At 41.3% G+C, this 14,509-nt stretch overlaps 1 protein-coding gene across 2 annotated transcripts in view; it reads right to left on the bottom strand.

The window, feature by feature from the left end:
* Positions 1-14,509, bottom strand: part of cdc42bpab (CDC42 binding protein kinase alpha (DMPK-like) b) — a 78,117-nt gene extending 63,608 nt beyond the window's left edge. For both annotated transcript variants that reach the window (XM_020616947.1, XM_020616946.1), the window contains exon 1: positions 13,943-14,509. In XM_020616947.1, coding sequence (XP_020472603.1) covers positions 13,943-14,120 — 178 coding nt within the window. In that variant the 5' untranslated portion in view covers positions 14,121-14,509. The remainder of the gene's footprint in view (positions 1-13,942) is intronic.

The following is a 14,509-nucleotide window of genomic DNA, read 5'->3' on the forward strand; positions in this document are numbered from 1 at the left end:
GTTGCCCTTTCACACATGTAGCACACAACAGGAGAAAGTCTGTTTCAGATGTAGTCTCACCTACTGGAAATATTCCGTTTGGTTTATGAAGGGAAGGGGAAACCTGGTTAGAGCGCACAGGAGGCAGGACAAGACACGGTTACATAGCCAGTTTTTATTTGGTCAAATGACTCGGACATTTGCGCTCATAAAGTTCTTTCAGGTAATGTCCAGATAATTTCAGGGTGTCAGTGCATGTCTGAAAAGGGCAAAATTAAAAATAATAATAAATAATAAAAAAATAAAAAAAAACTGAGCAGAAATGACACAAAATACAAACCTGAATGCTAATGTGTGAAGTTTTACCAAGCATGAACCCGATTTCAAACAGCTCATGACAAGTGGAGACAAATAAGTAGACTGATCTGGGATTCAAAAGAGCCTGCTTGTGTAACTTGCAGCCTGCTGCAGCACAGTTGATGAGCAGCTAATTTAGCCACTGGAGTATGCAGTCCTTATTGATTCTATGCAAAGAGCAAAAAATCATTTTCATTTGGCATAAAGTTCCCTTTACAAGTATGATAACACGAGACGGAGGATCAACCCTGTGTGTGTGTGTGTGTGTGTGTGTGTGTGTGTGTGTGTGTGTGTGTGTGTTAGTTAATGGTCCACGTCCTCCTCCCCCCACCCACGACAATAGTATAACACACGAAAATCACGGAATTATTATTGTATTTAAAGTTAGATAAATTTGTAAACATTAGTGAAACTAAAGTTAGACTAATAGACCTACTCAGTTCTGTATTTGAAATAAAACCTTGGCAAGTAGAAAGGCAGTAATAGTCATCGATCAAACCATCTGTTGAACGAGTATACACTTGCAGAGAAGCAATAATTTCAGCTTTGCATGCAGTCTGTCATCCACCACAGGTATGTATTAACCATAGCGACCTTGTTAGTATAATAGCTAACTGTTTAGACGTGGCTATGTCACGCTGATCAGATGGTATGGTCATGTGGCCTGATCTCCCTCATGTCAGTCTCCCTCCACTCTCGGCAGTCGGTCCAGACCTGCTGTGTCCACCTGCTTACTGTTCATACTTTTTTGTCTGTATCACCATTAAACACTGAGGCAGCAGCAGTGGACTGTTGGCAGTCAGAGGCATAGTGTGTGCAAGCAGTGCTTTGCAGCTCCCCTTGGTAACATGATGAACTTGTACAACCACCTGAAACACCACCACAAAACACAACATGACATTTTGAAAACCGAAAAAAAAAAGCACCACATTAAAAAATTCCAGGTGGGTTTGCTGCAGGAGGGACTGGGGCACTTCAAAAAAAGATGATTGACAAACTGTGACTTTGGTAAAACATTACACAGTGTGTGTAACTGCTGCAGAGGAGCTTTACTGGGGACGCAGCTCAGCTCTGTACTATTAGGATACTGCTGGCTAGTCTGATGGTGTTGTCTGACTGACTCACCCTCTGCATGTCTGTCTCTTTTGTCAAGGCAGCTAACGCAAACACATGCAAACATACCCAGGAAAGGGACAAGTATGGCTCCCCATACACACAGAATGCAGGACACTATTGGTGCATGCCCTACACAGGCACACACCAGCTCAGTCTTCTCTATCACTAGGCAAAGCTGGGATACAGCAGTCTGGGAGGGAGTGAGGGAGGGGGCAGAGTAGCTGCAGGGAGCAGGAAGAGGAGAGGGAGGACAAGAGGAGAATGCAAACCGAGGAACAAAAGAGAAGATAGATGAAAAGAAAAAAAGGATGATATTGAGACAAAGAGAACCAATAAGATACAGGGGGTGTGCAGCATTATGGAATGCATAAGAGTGAACAGAGGAGAGAGAGAGCACATTGAGTGACACTAATCTAAACAATGACAGCAAGAGAGATAGCAGAAGCAGGCAGACACACAGACATGGAGAGTGAATGGCATGTGGTGCCGGTAGACATAGGCAGACCTGGCCTCATCTGAACAGCTGCTGCTCTCCCTAACGTTGCACCTCTGCTCCAAATTCCACAGGCAGCCTAACTATGAGGGGCTGGGGGCCGAGTCAGCACTTTTTACACACACACAGCTGAGCTCTCTGCACAAAGCAGCCAAGGGACGTACTGGCTACGGCACACAGAGAGGGACATGAAGCAGCCAAAGCCAGAGGGTTGGAGTTCTGCCTGGCTTTTTTAAAGACAATCAGCAAGGAAAAGAAATAGAGATAACCAAAATCTACTGCAGTTTTAGGAGAAGGCACTGAAGAAACATCTGGTGCAAATGGCACTCTTTCAAAAGGAAGAAATCCAAGATATAGGTTTATGTTTGACAGTTTTTCCAGGCTCCTTGTGTGACACTATATAGCATCCCTTCAGTACCAGGTTCCTCGTGCAGTTTCCCCATTTAAGGCTCATGCACCTAAACCATAAACTGTGGTCTATTACAAATTCCAAGTTACAATATCCATTTTTGTTGTAAATTCAATTAAATTATGAAGTGTTGACGTATATCAATATAATTTTGTCATAACAATAAAATACATACACTGATGCAGTATTACGGTGTAAAATTGGACAAGGCAGCAAGTAATACAGAGGCAAAGCTGTTGCAGTGATGAACATCCCCATCAATAAAATAACAGGCACTCAATGTAGATGACTATTTTAGTTGGAATGAGCAACTAAAATTAATGCTGATAATGTGCTAAAATTAATGAGAAGTTACATTAAAAAAAGAACAACAGAATATAGATGGAAAGCAGGGACAGATTCCCAATGGTAACCAATAACAATGAATAACTAAATCTCCCTGCTAACATGCCTAGCAGGTACAAGTGGAAGTGTATTGGATTCCTTGGTGTCTTCCCATACTAGCACAGCTGGAGTTTTGTGCCAAACTGCCTGTGATAGAAAAGACTGAGGGAAGGAGAGAAAGAACTGGAGGAGGAGAAACAAAAACAACAGAGAGGATCACATGCAGTTTTCTCCCATGTTATTTATGAACATATGCCCTGACAATGCTCCTGAGGGCTGTGGTTTTATAGCAGCTAATAGGTTTATCCTGAGTTGGAGACAGTGGAGGGTTAAGCAGCAGCCATGCTGACAAATTTATTGGTCTGTGTCCTTTAGGTTTATTTTGAAATAGCATTTTGTGTGTAAATAAATTTCTATCATTCTACATAAAACACTTTTACAATGCTAAATTAGTTCCATTTAAAGTCAAAAATGATAAAATGGAGTAACCATCAAAACACAAGTAGTAAATCCACATAAATTAAAAAAAACTCTTCAAAAACAGCCTTCAGAATTTAGACACAATTGTACACTGGTCCTTATTTTTAAAAAACAAAAGGATTCTAACCTTGTATTAATTAACTTTTTGCATATTCATCCATCCATTAGTGCTTATCCTTGAGGGTTGTGGGATAGGCTGAAACCAATCTGACTTCTACGCAACAAAAAAGGCTCAGACCAGAGTCCTACAGCAGGACAGGTACAGTAAAAATATATTTATATTAATTCACAGGTAAAAGCATGGGTGCGAAAGAACAAAATGTTAACAGGTGACAAATATAAACACAAGGGAGAAAAAAAAAAATCACAAGTGCAGTTTTTTCAACATCTAAGCCAGTATAATATTATCAAGTCAAAGCCACATGCAGCTGCCTGATAGCTCAGACCAGCCTTCACCCTATGTGAGTGATCGGGTTGTTTATGTGTTTAATTACAGATCCAAGTCAAGTCACATGACTTAAATTAACAGGGTTGGATGGGCCCAGAAGTAATTAACATAACAAGTCAGGTCTGCTACAAGCTTTGTGGGTGAGCAGCATGTGCAGGTTTGCAAAACTGGACCCTGTATGGAACCATGATTCAAGCCCTATCATCAGGACGACATACCTTGCAATAAGATGTGAAGTGGTTTCTGTTTTACACACAGAAACATGTACTCTAGAGATGCACCAACTGAGAAGTAGTAGTAGCTCAGTAGTAATAGAAAATGTCTATTACCTGTTGCACTTGTTTATATTTGAAGAAGTACAAGTACTGCTTAATTTTTAGTTGGAGTTTTAAGATAAAAACAAAGATTAAGGGAAAGATGGAAAACAAAACTTTAATACAATGTTTTATTTTTATCACAATTGAAATTTTCATTAAAGAAAAGTTACAAAGATGTCTGTGTATGCTGTTGATTACAGTACAAAAAAACATTTTTAAAAAATTGGAAATCGGAATTGGCCAAGAAAACTGCAATTGGTATAGCGCTAATATACTCCATACAGTCCATTCTAGAGTAAGAGTTAGATAATTACTTTCCTCAGCAATGTTGTTGTTTCATGACATAAACACAAAACCAGTGGACTACATTATGAAATTAGGACCACTATCTTCAAACACATCAGCTGAGCACCTACTAAACTGAGGGCTGCAGTAAGATCTTGACCCTGACTACTAAAACAATACTGCAAAGAAAGGCAGAAGCAGGAGGCAAAACTATGTGAGCAAGCATCTTTGCCAGTTGGATGTGAAACCGATTCAGTTGAAAGGACTAGAACCCTTTGACAACATCAAAAAAATCTCAAGAAAACTAAGTTGTTCTGTCACTGGTCTCAGCTGACATAGATCCTAAAAAAGGAAGACTTGCATCTATGTAGCAAATTACTAAAACCACTGACTGAAATTGTCATAATATGGAGAGATGACACTGCACAAAAAAAAAAGAAGTCATGTTGATTCCCAAAAAGCGGGAAACAATGAAATAACTTGTGCTTATGCTAGTGTATAGTGTGTGCTTCAGACTAAAATAGGCCCATCCATCTGAGGTGGGGTTATTTTGAAAAGCTGCAGCATTAAAATAAACATTATTAATAAGCAAAAAGCAGCCAAGTGAGCAGCTTCATTTTTATTTGATCTGTATACAAAGGCTGAAGTGGTGGCCAGACAGCTGAGCAGAGAAGTCAGCCAACCCCAGCTCACAGGCAGGGCAGAGGAAGAATGAGGTAGAAAAAGAAAAGAATCAAGAAAGAGATGGGAGGATGAGAAGTTTAAAGAAAAGGGGAAGGGGGAGAAGAGGCCATTTGCAGTCAGATCCCAAAGGTCCTAAGAGGCTGGCTAATGACCACTGCTGCACTGTGCCCTCTGGGAGATGAAGAAAGGAAGCCAACCCCCTTCCCTGCCACTTTCTGATGACACATGACAATCAGTAGCAGGCATTTCTCTGGCTACAAAAGCTGGCAGACAGATTGACTAAGGCCATCTGTGAATATCCTGATGCTGAAAATGCCATGCACAATTTAATATGTTACCTTCATGGCAAAGGTCCATGGGCCTCATCTGTAAAACTGTGCATACGAAGGAGATTTATAAAACTGTGTAAACGCACACTTCCTCGCAAAGTTTCATTTAAATATCACAATCAGCTTGAGAATATGCACACTATGGTGAGCCGCAATGAACCATAAATGGTCAATGCAGAACACTCATGAATGGAGGCAGTGTTACAAATAAAAAAAACATTTGAGTGGCTGATGGCAGCAGCAGCTGTTAATACAACAACAAGGAGTACACCCAAATTAAACAAAGCAGGCAGACATGGAGATGCACACCTTAAAACACTTTGCTGCACCCTCTCAGAGTATGAACCAGCTAGCGGAGTCACAGGGACATTTGTTAAACATCTATATTGTTGTGTAGGTAGCCTATGAAATCACATTATCAATAGCTGAATTAAAAAACAAAGCTGTATTTAACTCCAAAATGAATATGTCTGCCCTGTTTTCACAGCTATGCTGAGTGGACCAGGTATATGTGAAGTGACAGGAGAAGAGAGTGAGAGAAACCGTGGTGCTGCCAGAGAGTGTCTGGCAGCACCACGGTTTCTCTGTGCGCCTAGTCACAGCAGTCATGTTCACTGAAAAGATTTTATATAAAGCAATTTAATATAAAGATTCATAGTATTAGAAGACTTCAAAATCTACCAACACACTGTTCTCCAGTTCTAATAAGTGTGATGCAATATGCCGAGATAAGTCAGTCATTAACTTGACACATCATGGAGAAAAATTAAGAAATGACTGAACTAAAATTTGAGGTATTTGATTATGAAAATAAAATTGCAAACACATTTGCATTTGTGTTGCATTCTTGTAGACATGAAATGTAAACAGATAAGCATTATATTAAATGCAGTAATCAAATTAAGCTATATAGGTGGGTTCAGGAACACTGATGACACATTAGCAAGTTCAAGGGGACAGTGTGGATTACCCCGCCCTGAGTAAACGTGTTCAGGATCACTTAGGCATACTCAAATTTACTTTTAACCATCAGCAGTAGCAGTCATGTTTGTACTAGCGCTTTACATTAGCATGGCATTATTTTAAATCATAAACATTGTATTGTTTTTGTTTATACTGTAAGGACCTAATGCATACTTTATAAAAGCTCTATTCTTGTGCAAATAACGCATTTTATTTTTTGTTTAATAATCAGTGTTTCCTGTGGATCCCTGATAGGCTAGTGGTTAAGGTGCAGCACTCTCGCCGCTGCAGCCTGGCTATCAGTCAGGGTTGCATCAGGTAGGGCATCCGGCATAAAACACGTGCCAAATGTCAACATGCGAATCGTCAGTGTGATGATTCGCTGTCGACCCCTAACAGGAAAAAGCCAAAATCTGTGTTTCCTGTGGAAAAGGTTTGACATGTGGGCAAAGTCGCCGAAAGGGGGTTGGGTTGATTGGCACTGGAATTTCTACTTTTTGACTATTGTTGTATATGGAATATTATATTTTTAGCCAACCTGGGTCCCAGTGTTTTGAGATATTGTGTACTCTGCATTAGAACATCTGTCTGTCTGTCAGCGGCTCTTGATGAAGGACAGCGGACGGACAAACTGTTTTCTCCAGGCTGACTGATGGCTGAAAAAAAATGTACTGGACAAAAAGAGTTTTCATCGGTTATCTGGAAGAAATCAGCAAAATCACTAAAAACCTTTGTAACAAAAAAATAACTGGGGATTTGTGTGATTTAAACAGCTGTCCTCACTAAATCCGCCAGAGGAAACAGACCTGAAGTGGAAAAACAAAAAAAACGGCGGGTCCGGGGGGATGTGGCTCACGCCTGTGCTGCTGACACATTCACAGACTTGAGTTCTACTGTATCTGCTGCATGGCAAACACATGCTCGGGGTGAACTGGTCTTAACCACAGCCGTGAATGTGACCCACCGGGTTGTTTTACAGGCTTCCCATCAACTCACTCCACTGTTTGGTTAACTGATTAATTGGCCAGATTGATTTCATTACTGTGGCAACAAAGATTTTGACGAGGCAGGGCTCCACTGAGAAATGTTACCAGTGGAAACACTGATGATGCACGGCACAGAAACATTGCAAAAGCTTTGTTTAAAAAAAACTGCATTTTTATTTTCCTAATGCAGAAAATTGACTTCTGTATGTTTTTATACACATGATTAATCGTAGAAATAATGGAAATAAGATTAGCCGATTATTAAAACAGTTGTTGGCAACCCTAATCTTTGTACAAATCAAGAAATCTTCTATTTACTATGTCTACTGAGAGGCATGGTGCATAACAGCTTTGTTTTTTTGAATCTCACTGCCAATTGGGTCCTTTCTATATGGAGTTTGCATGTTCTCCCTGTGCCTGATCCACCTGATCCAGGTAACCAGCAGTGGGTAGGGCAGGGATAGTTGGAACACAAGCAGGGCAGCGGTCCTCAAGGACCAGAAATGCCCATTTCTGCTCTACAAGATAAGCAGTATAGCTAATGGATGGATGGGACAGATGGACAACACATTGATTTGTGTAATACGAGTTGAAACTGATTGTGTCATATGATGATCTGATCAAATTTAAAGACAAATTCACTTTTTCTTGCCACTGTATGCGCTAAATCCCCATTCCTCACAAGTAATGGCACCAGGCCCATTCACTGAAACAGGTCATTTAAATAACTACATAAATTAATTAACTGTCATTAGTCTATGTTAATTTGAGATAACAGTAAGTGAAATTGACTGAAATATAAGTGTTAGAGCTGCATTCATTCTAGCAGACATCTGCTAGATATGAACTGGAGTGAAGAAAGAACCCGGCAGTGCGGTGACCTTGTACATTCCAAACACCACCAAAATGTTGGACAAGTGAGCCACAGAGTACACAATGACACAATGCAACGCAGCTGTCCCACTTCCTTGTATGACATCATGGGTCCGAACTAGCTTACCGAGTCCTTCCTGTTCTCTGTGCCCACTACAACCCAGAACAGCCAGACAGGAAACAGCAGAACAAGCAGAGGGGTAAGGAGGACATCCTGATGGAAGCCGGCCTATACACAGGTTTAAAGTCCAACACAACTATTTAAGTTAGTTATATTACTGATGCAGACTGCAGGGATTGCCAACATATAATCTCCCAGCATCACTCAAATTTAAAGTTTTCTTTTCTAAATTTTATGTGATGCCTAAATATCATTTATCTAAATGATCATATTACTACTTGCAACCACATATTTGTTTTAGCTATTTACTAGTTCATTTCCTCATGAAATTATTAGAATCTAAAAGCACCTAGTCCTGGTCATGACCAAAACACACTGAAGGACTGCCCCAGAATCAACTGCCCTCTCCATCTGTATTATTCACTAAAAACTGCCAAAAATAAAAGCACTACTGTGCACTGCCTGCCTGGTCTCTCTACGCCTGCACAGGGCACAATGTACAAGATCTCCAATGTTGCTGTGGTTCTGCTTACTGCTACAATACAACCAGCTGTCGATCCATTACCTCCAACTGGTCTAAACATGTTTATGACTGCAGCAGTTGTATGGACAAAGGACATAAAGCCAGAAATATAAGTGTTAGAGCTGCATACAGAGCTGTCTGTTTTTGTGGGATGAACTGGCCTCTGTGCACAATGTAAAACCATGTCAATTCTTGTTTAGAACCAATTTAAATTCTTACAGATGGCAGATTTTCTGGTCTGTTCAATAATGGGAATAACGGAGGGGCCCCAGTCTGTGCACTGAGATAGCCTAGTTAGACAAAACCGGAGTAATAAGTGTGTTTAAGTGTGTGATTATGTGTGTCTCCACTGTGAGTAGTGTGTGAGGCATGCTGCCAATGAAAGCCTTGCAGGGTGGAGCACACATCAGCTGCAGTTGAACAGCTGGCCACTGCAGGCTAAAGCTGAGTGTGGATTGAGAAAAGGTCAGGCAGCCTCCTCCTCCCCCACATTCACCAACTGTGGGCTGGCATGGCTACCCATTCAGCTGGTTGACAATCAGTTTCCCAATACAGGGAAGGAGATTAGTACAAAACAAAGAGCAGGAAATGATGGGAGCAAGGCAGGAAAACAGGATATCTATGAGAAATGAGTGCAAGTGTTGTGTCCACAGAAACAAAAAAAAATCCTGTTTAGAAAATAAAGAAATCCTCCTTATTAAAAATTTGACCTGAGACTTGTGTTTAAAGGGACAGTGCATCATATCTGGTGCTGAAATACACACACACAATGTGTATATAGACTGTAATTCAGTATTTGCAGTGAGAAATGACACTGAATCATTTCATTTAAAACAACTGGCAACATTACATTAAGGAAGATGCTGAAATACAGTAGGTTGGCTGGCTTACACTGAATTTCAAAAGCCAGGATGGAAGAAAATAAGTTAAAGTACAAGCCTGAGCTAGTGGAACTGGTAGACACAGTAACTGCTGTGGAATATGTAAGGAGTCAAGATACAGCGTATTCATTCCCCCTGTGGCTGCAGGTCATGTAGGGGTCTCCATTTCAGCTGAAATTAGGTCACCAAATAAGAAAAGCAAGCCCAATCCAAATGTTTGTCTTCTTCTCTGGCTCATATACCTTGTCAGGAAGAAAAGAGGATATGGCTGCATCTTTGCCAATGTACACAGGCACAGTGACTGAGCTATGTACGTATGAAGTAGTCTTTCTGAAATGTAGCTTCAGAGGCTGCCTCCGAGTGGCTGACAAAGGCTGACTGCTCACAAAAAAGTTCTTAGGTTTCACAGCTTCCATTTTGAACCTTTTTTCTGTATGAAGGATTAAACTGTGTTTTGAATTAGGACTGTCCCAAATGCCACTTTCTGGGCTCTGGAGCTTCATTAAGAAACAACAAACTTTCCACATTAAGCTTGTAGCTGTCCAGCTAGTATAAAAGGTGCTGCATGTGTTGCAAGAGTGCTCTGTCCTCTGACCGGCTGGTTAATAAGATGTCTTGTGCACATGCTATCATTAAAAATCCACCGACTGCTATTTTCTTGGCTAATTCCAATTTTATTTTTAAAGTCTAACCTGCTGATTTTGGCAGATTCCAATTTTGTCTAAGAACTGTAACTGACATGATACACAGATGAGGGAAAGTTTCTGTAGGTTCCTCTGTACACTGTTTGTACAACAAGCGCTTCCAATGCATGACTGAACATGCACCCAATACAGACACGAGCATGAGCCTTGCTCAAGGTGCAAACAAAATGCTATATGCGGTACATTTTTGGTCTGTGCCACTCATTGACATATATACTGCTCAAAAAAATAAAGGGAACACAACATAAGACATCCTAGATCTGAATGAATGAAATATTCTTATTAAATACCTTGTTCATTACATAGTTGAATGTCTTATTTTCCCTTGTGTTCCCTTTATTTTTTTTGAGCAGTGTATATATGCTGAACAAACCCACCGTGGTGAAGAGCAGTTTTGATGCTCAAGTCTGGCTGCCGCCATATTGCTAGTGCTTGACTCCACCTCCTACAGCTAATTAAAAAACAAACAAACAAACAAAAAAAACAGTCAAGGAGGTGAAGTGTGAGTGGAGCTCACTAGACAGCTAACAGCTAGCTGTTAGCAGTACCCACCTACCTGTCACTCAAAGCAACCACGCCCCTAATTATGCTTAGCTTCTAGTCTTAATACAACTTAAACACCAGAGTTGTATAATAAACGTTTACCCCCAGACAGTGGTCATGGAAGGGGAAAACCATTTTTTCTACCAGGCTATAAACATGTCTATTTCTGCTGTAGAGTTGTGCAGTTCAACATAGGAGACTATGGGGATTAACTCCCTTTTCGAGCCATCATCAAGCAGCCATTCAAAAAAACTGCAGGATTTAACAATTACGCATTGGCTTCATTTTGCAGCCTCTGAGGCTGCCACTTGGTGCCACTGCGTGCACAACGTGCACTGTCGTGCCTCTAAATGTCATCAGCACACAATCAGAAGTCTTAGAATCAGCCAATTGCCAGTCAAGGCCGATCACACTGAAAACCGGCCAATTCCGATCCCTGCCAATCAACTGGTGTATCTCTACTTTGATAAAACTAGGGCAATTCTGCAGTTAATTCATCCCTTTCCAAAAATGGAAATCTGCTCTTCAGCTACCACTGCTCTAACATGGTAAATGGTCTTATGGTAAATGGTCTTATACTTGTATAGCACCTTTCTATGCTTTTACAGCACACTCAAAGCGCTTTCACATTATTCGGCCATTCACCCATTCGCACTCCCAAGCACTCACACACCGGTGACATCACCGGGAGCAACTGGGGGTACAGTGTCTTGCTCAAGGACACCTCGACATGTTGACTGGACAAGCCGGGAATCAAACCGCTAATCCTCTGGTTAGGAAACAACCCGCTCTACCTCCTGAGCCGCAGCCACCCCCAACATCCAGTATGGCTCACTATGTTTCTGACTACTGATGACGAACCAAAGAGATGCACTGCCCCAAAACACCTGGCTGTGGCACACCATCACAGTGCCAGTCAATCCTTAATTCACCCCATTTAGCCATAGTGCAAAACCCTTAGGGTGTCTCTTTGGTCCTTCTTCACAGAACAGAGAATTCTCAGAATACATACACAGAATACACTGAATTTCAATCTACAATGGACTGTTATAAAAGCAAAGACAGCCAACAAACCAGTGCTACCAAAGTATAAACATATTGCTGCTAGCACTGTAATAGTGTTTAACATGTTGCTGGCCATTTTTCAAATGGTGACACTTCCAAAATACTATCTCTAAATCATCCAAGGCCATAAATTCTATTAGTGCTACCCCTGCTTATATTGTCAGCTACTTACTTGTTAAGTTCAATTAATCTTTCATTATATTACAAGTCTTTTTCATTTTTGTATCTTAAATAAAGTACAGCACAATACTTGTATAAGGGCTACCTGCTTAAAATAATCAGTTAACTTATACCTTCAGCTTCACTGACGTCTAGGGGCAAATTATGCAATTTGCTCATACTAATTGGTATCATCATGGGGATTCTCATACAAATCCCTCTGAAGGGGAATACCACAACAAGCATCAACATGGGACGGCTACACATCTATGACAGCTTGAACACATCTGACAGTTGTATGTTGTGTCTGGTCATACACAGACAGTGTTTCTAGTACCAAAACATGGAAATGTCAGGATGAAGTCACCACTTGGCACCCAAGGATAGGGTGGCTCTCTTTAAAGGCCAGGGCACACATGCATTGTTGCAGGGCCGGCCACATAGCACGTTTCCTGCCACAGCTTGGCCTGGGAGTAGCAACTGGGAGAAAATAGAGGGCTCGAAAGGAAGTGCTACATGTGTGAGAAATAAACACCGTTGGTTAGGACTTGGGACACACAGAAAGGTACCTCTTTATCCCCAAACAGATGCAAAAGCCAAGATAATAAAGATAAATATACAAATTCGGCCACTTCAACTGTTTTACCAGCCATTACAGTAGCTCCATTTTTAGAACACATCCCGTTGTCGTGGATGGAGGGGCCAAAAAAATTTGTAGCTCGTTGTACTTTTTCTCGCTTCCATTCTGTCTGTCTTTGACACTGCCACTGTGTAACGGCCCCCCCACTGCAACCTGTTCAACACTGTTGTTTAAACAGTTTCAGAAACAAAGCTACAAAAAAGAATCCAGCAAATATGGCAAGCTGTATTTTCCTTCAGCTACAGCTTTATTTGTTATTGCCTGGAGTAGTTTGCTCCTGCACTGCCTCAACAGTGCTGCAGCACTTCTGTCAGGGCATTAAAAGACAAGCAGGCCAGCCGGGCATGCTTCGGCAGCTAGCTGGGCTGCTGGCCCAGATAAAAGAAAAATAAAAGGGTGAGCTGTTCACATTCCTCTTTCATGCACAAACCAAACTCCCTGTATCACACACACCTTTTGCACAAATGCTTGAGTGTGTGTGTGTGTGTGTGTGTGTGTGTGTGTGTGGTCCTCCTGCCTCCAGTGTGTTGTTTTTTTCAAACCTTGCTTTAAACCAGGGAAAAGTATAGGAATGCTAAAAACAAAACACTCCTCACCCAAACTCTTCTCCCATCTATAAACTAATGAAACACAGGGTAAAACACTCATCCAACCGATCTCTCTGCAGTAAACTGCAACAAAACACCTTAGTTTTTACTTTATAAGAACACTGTATATGTGTCATGGGCAGCTAGGTGGGTTATCAACAAACTTTCAAAAGGAAAACAAACTGCCAATGCAAAGTAGTTAAGAAAACTAAACTGAGCTACTTTCAGTGCATTTTAATAAGCATAACCAGTGGCCAGGAGGATGGGACATCATTATGAGAGATTAGCTGGATTCATTAAAAAAAAATCTGCATGGACCTCTTTAAGATCCTCCTCACTGTAGTTAATGTCTTCCAATGTATTTGATAACTCATTTTATTAACAACCTGTATGTTTTTGATAATGTCTGCCATGCGTTTTGCTTTTCCCAAACATATAAAACATTTCAATGGACAGGAATAAAGCAGCCTTGCTTTTAGCTTTAGGGAGGCTTTGGGTGAGAAGATAGTGGGGCTACTAGCGGAGGGCCACCCCACCACCAACATTATCAGCCTATCATCTTACCAAAAAGACAGGCAGGCTGAACGCACAAACCAGAAAGAAAAAGCTTGCTTACCCCAATCCAAAAACTCCAGGACATTTTTCTCTCTTCTGAGCGGGGAGTTGTTGCACTCATCGTGGAGGCACACCAAGATATCCAGCAGCGTCTCCACACTGAGACACTGGCCATTAGCCTGAGCTGGCCCGTCCAGGATCAGCTTCTCCAGCTTCTTCAAACGCACCTCTCCAGACATTATTCCGGCTTGTTAGTTTCTGAAGTAACGTTAGTGATGATAAGAGGAGCTGAGAGTAGGAAAGGAGCCGACACCTCCTCGGCCTGTTAGTTAGCGCAGAGGGGCCTATAAAGAAGTTCTCTCACCTTATATGTTTCTCAAAAAAAAACTTGTTACGTAGGGGGAAGCCGGGGCTAATTCCGCGTTAAAATCCACTTAATCATGATCTCCCTCTCGAGATCCAGTATCTAGGAGATGGATAAGACGTGTAGCACTTCCCATTTTATACTGCCTATCCCCACAGGGCACATAAGAAAAGAAGTAGTCACAATTAGTCCCTTGCTGCCCCGGGCTGGTAGGTTTTTGATTAAATCCCAACGTTATCTGGCAGCTTTTTTTTCCGGACGTGA

The sequence above is a fragment of the Monopterus albus genome, unplaced genomic scaffold (genome assembly GCF_001952655.1).
Source record: "Monopterus albus unplaced genomic scaffold, M_albus_1.0 scaffold182.1, whole genome shotgun sequence".
NCBI classification, from domain to species: domain Eukaryota; kingdom Metazoa; phylum Chordata; class Actinopteri; order Synbranchiformes; family Synbranchidae; genus Monopterus; species Monopterus albus.